Source organism: Capsicum annuum, chromosome 5 (genome assembly GCF_002878395.1).
Source record: "Capsicum annuum cultivar UCD-10X-F1 chromosome 5, UCD10Xv1.1, whole genome shotgun sequence".
Lineage (NCBI taxonomy): Eukaryota > Viridiplantae > Streptophyta > Magnoliopsida > Solanales > Solanaceae > Capsicum > Capsicum annuum.
This window is the reverse complement of record NC_061115.1, coordinates 37,113,585-37,118,637: the sequence shown is the minus strand read 5'-3', so window position 1 is coordinate 37,118,637 and position 5,053 is coordinate 37,113,585. Positions and strand designations below refer to the sequence as shown.

At 40.7% G+C, this 5,053-nt stretch overlaps 1 protein-coding gene across 2 annotated transcripts in view; it reads right to left on the bottom strand.

The window, feature by feature from the left end:
* Positions 1 to 665: 665 nt before the first annotated feature.
* Positions 666 to 5,053, bottom strand: part of LOC107870574 (vesicle transport protein SFT2B) — a 45,302-nt gene continuing 40,914 nt past the window's right edge. For both annotated transcript variants that reach the window (XM_016717143.2, XM_047412967.1), the window contains exons 4-6: positions 1,623 to 1,740; positions 1,469 to 1,527; positions 666 to 1,116 (exon numbers count right to left, since the gene is read on the bottom strand). In XM_016717143.2, coding sequence (XP_016572629.1) covers positions 1,038 to 1,116; positions 1,469 to 1,527; positions 1,623 to 1,740 — 256 coding nt within the window. In that variant the 3' untranslated portion in view covers positions 666 to 1,037. The remainder of the gene's footprint in view (positions 1,117 to 1,468; positions 1,528 to 1,622; positions 1,741 to 5,053) is intronic.

The following is a 5,053-nucleotide window of genomic DNA, read 5'->3' as shown; positions in this document are numbered from 1 at the left end:
AATTATATTGGGAATGAGGAGTTCAAAATTGGTAATTTGGTGTAGTTATTTAACTCAAGATTGAGGATATTCCTTGGGAAGTTTCAATATAACTGGAGCGGTCCGTTAAAGGTAGTTGTGGTTGCTCCCTGCATTTATACCAAGTTGTGTAGTACCCCACATAAAGAGAATAATATGGGCAAATAAAAGAAAGAAAAGAGAACGATTAAAAAAAGTTAAAAGAGTTCAAACTTGGGGTGCGTTTGATGGAGAAAACGTAACTAGGAAAAAGAAGGGTTGTGATAGCAATTAGGGTGTGCTGAAAATTAAAGCAAAAAGTTTAAAATAGAGTTTTTTAAAATCGTTTATGTGACATTAATTTAAAATGGAGTTTTTTAAAACTTTTAATGTTTATGTGACATTATTTTTGAAGCAATTTACGCACCCACAAGAGTTTCAGCCACTTGCTATGCCATGTGGCATCTTAGGGGTGTAGTTAAATTTGTTAAGCCAAGTTTAAAGGTGTTTTTAAATCTATTTAGTCAATTTCACGGTGTTTGTAATGCAGGTATAGTTTGAGAGCTAAAGTAATAATTCGTGTCAAGTTTGGAGATGTTGTCAACACTTCTCTCAAGTTTTAATGCTAAAAAGAAATAAAAGAAGGGCGGAGCACGACAAATGAAACATTGAATAAATTTGGGAGGGTTGAATTATATATAAACCCATTGTTTAATGCGTCCTGGCCCAAGTAAACTTTAGGCGAGTTGTGGCTATGACCATTTATATTACCCAACTCATTTGCCCAAATTTGAACCAAACCACCCACCAGTTGACTCCCCTAATGGGAACTCGATTGTCTCCATTTACTTCAGGAAGAAAAATCTAGGTGTTACAAAGGATCAGAAGTTAGCTTGTTTAATAAACAACTCATTTCAATCAAAATACCTCCATTCAACCAAAGGTGCACTCACCTAACCCATTCTACGGATTAGAACTCCTGTACCAAATACACACTGTACAAATTTGCAAGTATAATCCTTCCCTCAGGGTAAAGAACGCTAGGATTCTGTATCAAAGCAAGCCATCACCACTTTGGAGACCATGGACCTTGCAAAAGGAACGTAACTCAAACTATACCTGTAATGCAACAAAAAAGCATCAGCTTCCAAGTATAGAGAAATTATATTTAGGATTTGATAGACTATCTTTGAAGGATAACAAAGTCAAGTAGATGCGGATACAGGATAAGACAGCAAAAAGGGCGAGCTTTCTATTTATAAGCTAATGGTCCTATCTGCCCTATGTTTGAGATAAATGCAAAAGCTGATAAATAAGAGATGATTACCAGTGTGTTACCCACTAGGTTACATGTCCATCAACAAAATTACATATATACCCTTCTCAACATACTAGTTTATCCAAATTCTCTAAATTATTAACGCAATTTTTTCATCCAAGACTGAACCAGGATGACTACAGTCAGACATACCAGATAAGTGCACCAAACTCCAATACAATTGACAAGAGTGTCAGTAGCTTGTTCCGCACCTGATGCAAACAAATGTAGATCAGACACAGAATGGCAAAGTTTGTTGAAAGCCAAAATGAGGAAACTAAAATTTGTGACTGATACATTAACTCACATATAGAGCACAAAACAGAGCAATGATAATGCTTGCTATATAAATGGCAGTTGCATATATACGAACAGGGTCAAGCATCATTGTCGCTTGTCGTTTAGGCCCAATGAGGAATGCTGTGCTGCCACAAAACAATAAAATTCCAATTGAAAAGATGAAACACAAATGGTACAAAGAAAGGCAGAAACTCCGGTTCTGGATGCTATATAATACAACAACACCATACCCAGTGTATTCCCATCAAGTGGGGTCTGGGGAGGGTAAAGTGTATTCCCATCAAGTGGAAAGCGTACGCAGTCCATCCCACTACCTCGGATGAAGTAGAGAGATTGTTTCCGATAGACCCCCCGGTTCAGTACAAATAACAATATAAAAAACGAAACACATAAAAGCATGCAACCACAAGGTAATACTATAATAACAGATAGTAAAGGATAATAACAGAAACAACACACACACAAGGTAATACTAAAAAATATCAATTCGAAAAACATAGATATCACCAATACACCACAGACGTACTCCTACTCACTAACCCTCTATCCTAATCCGCATCCTCCACACCTTCCTATCAAGGGTCATATCCTCCGTAAGTTGTAACTGCTCCATATCATATCTAATCACCTCCCTCCAATACTTCTTAGGCCTACCTCTACCCCGTCTAAAACCATCCATAGCTAGCCTCTCACACCTCCGTACTAAAAAATCTATGTCTCTCCTCATCACATGCCCAAACCATTGTAATCTCACTTCCCGTATCTTGTCCTCCACCGAAGTCACTCCCATCTTCTCCCGGACAATCTCATTTCTAACCCTATCCCTCCTGGTAAGTCCACACATCCATCGCAACATTCTTATCTTCGTTACTTTCAACTTCTTTATGTGAGAGTTCTTAACTGACCAATACTCCGCTCCATACAACATAGTCAGTCGAACTACCACTTTGTAGAACTTACCTTTGAGTTTTGGAGGCACCTTCTTGTCACACAAGACTCCCAAAGCGAGCCTTCGTTTCAACCACCCTGCACCAATACGGTGCGTGACATCCTCATCAATCTCCCCATTCCTTTGAATCATAGACCCAAGATACTTGAAACACTCCCTCTTCTGAACGACCTGGGAATCAAGCTTCACTACCATGTTCGCCTCATGCGACAAAACACTAAACTTACATTCAAGCACTTCGTCTTAGTCCTGCTCAACCTAAATCCTTTAAACTTGAGGGTCTGTCTCCAAAGCTCCAATTTATCATTAACTCCTCCCCGAGTTTCAACAATCAGTACATCATCAGTAAATAACATACACCAAGGCACCTCCCCTTAGATATGTCGCATCAAAACATCCATCACTAAGGCATATAAAAACAGGCTAAGAGTCGATCCCTGATGCAACCTTGTCAAAATCAAAAAGTGCTCTGAATCCCTTCCTGTCGTCCTCACACGAGTCTTCGCATCGTCATACATGTCCTGAATAGACCTAGTATAAGCCACGGGCACCCCTCTACCCTCCAAGCACCTCCACAAAATCTCCCTGGAAACTTTGTCATACACCTTCTCAAGATCGATAAACACTCCTTCTTTTCTCTCCCTAAACTACTCTACTAATCTCCTCACGAGGTGAGTGGCCTCAGTAGTCAAATGACCTAGCATGAAACCAAACTGATTCTCGAAAATAGTCACGATCCTCCTCAGCCTAAACTCTATCACCCTTTCCCAAACCTTCATAGTATGACGCAACAACTTGATACCCCTATAGTTGTTGCAACTCTGAATGTCCCCCTTGTTCTTACATAAAGGAACCATCATACTCCATCTCCATGCTTCGAGCATCTTGCCGCCCTAAAAAAGGTGTTAAACAATCTCGTCAGCCACTCCAAACATGCGCTGCCAGTGCTCTTCCAAAAGTCCACCGGAATCTCGTCTGGCCCAATCGCCCTTCCCCTATGCATCTTGCGAATAGTCCCTTTGACCTCCTCCACCTTGATACGCCTACAATAACCATAATCGCGACACATCTCTGAGTTCTCCAAGTCCCCCATGACAAAACCTTTATCCCCTCGGCGTTCAAAAGTCTATGGAAATAAGATTACCACCTCTTCCGAATGAGGGCATCCTCCGCCAAACTTTGCTATCCTTCCCCTCGATGCGCTTCATTTGGTTAAGGTCATGAGCCTTCTGCTCCCTAGCCTTGGCAAGCCTATACAACTTTCTATCCCTACCATTTTCCTCTAAAGACGCATACAAGCTCTCGAAAGCTGTTGTCCTATGCAATGGAGTAGCGGGAAAGGATATAAGAATGGAAGAAGGTGGTGACTCCTTTTAGAGGGAAGTTGGATGTGAAACATTTCTGTATCAAACAGACCTCTCCTTCGGAAGTAATTGTGGATGTTAAGAATAAGGGAGGGGATTTTTAGATAGTCAAGAATGAGGGAGGGGCTTTATCAAAAGAGGTGACTGCATTAAAGTACGGAAGAAAGGAAAATGGTTGGTTCACTAAAAAGGTAAAAAGCTCATTCGGGTTTTGTTTGTGGAAAGGAATAATGAAAGGGGTATCTGACTTCTCAACATATATTTGACTCCTAGTTGGAATGGAAATAAAAGTGTGTTTGGTTCGAAGGAAAGTATTTTCTGGGGAAAAAAAGTTGGTTTTATACTTGTCTTTTTGTGTTTGGTAAGTAAGCCAAAAAAAAAAAAATTATCCCAAGAGTATTATATGTAGTCTAGCAAAACACTATGGGGTGGGGAATGGGAGTTTGGGGTTGGCCACCGCCCACAACTCTTTCCACTCTTGGGGTTTGGAGTTGCACTTCTCCACAAGCTTCCACCCGGTTGAGCAAATGTCATACTTGAGTTTTACTTGAGGCATTTTGTGAAAGCAAACCAGCAGGAAGCCTCTTGATATGGCATAGTTCTCCTATAACTTACAAAGGAGCGAAGCTATCGGGCGTATACCGTTCGAGTTAGCAACGGGGCAAGAACCACATACTCCCCATACTTTGGTGGCATTAAACAGCCACTTGACTGCAAGGAGAGGGGTGTTCCAATGAAAATAGAGTTCTTGATACTGATCAAGTAGAAATAATATGAATAGTGAGTCATTACTATGCAATGCAAGAGAACAAATTCTTTCTAGAGGCCTCTAGTAGTAAAAGATAAACAATCGTTAAGGAATATCATGAAATCAGTCTTAGTTAAGAGGGTAAGACGACAAATCTTTCTTCCTAACAGTGGGCTTTCATACTTGCATCAAATCCACGTTGCATTTTAGTGGTCCCCTGCTAACCAAGATTCCTTGCTCGACTAAAAGAAAGGGTTTGCTGGAAGAGCAGGGGTTGGGGATGGTCAAGGGGTGAGGGTTTTAGAGGCGTTGGTGGGTGGAGAGAAGACATTGACAATGGACTTGGAATACCACTTATGGAACTTGTTTTCCTACTT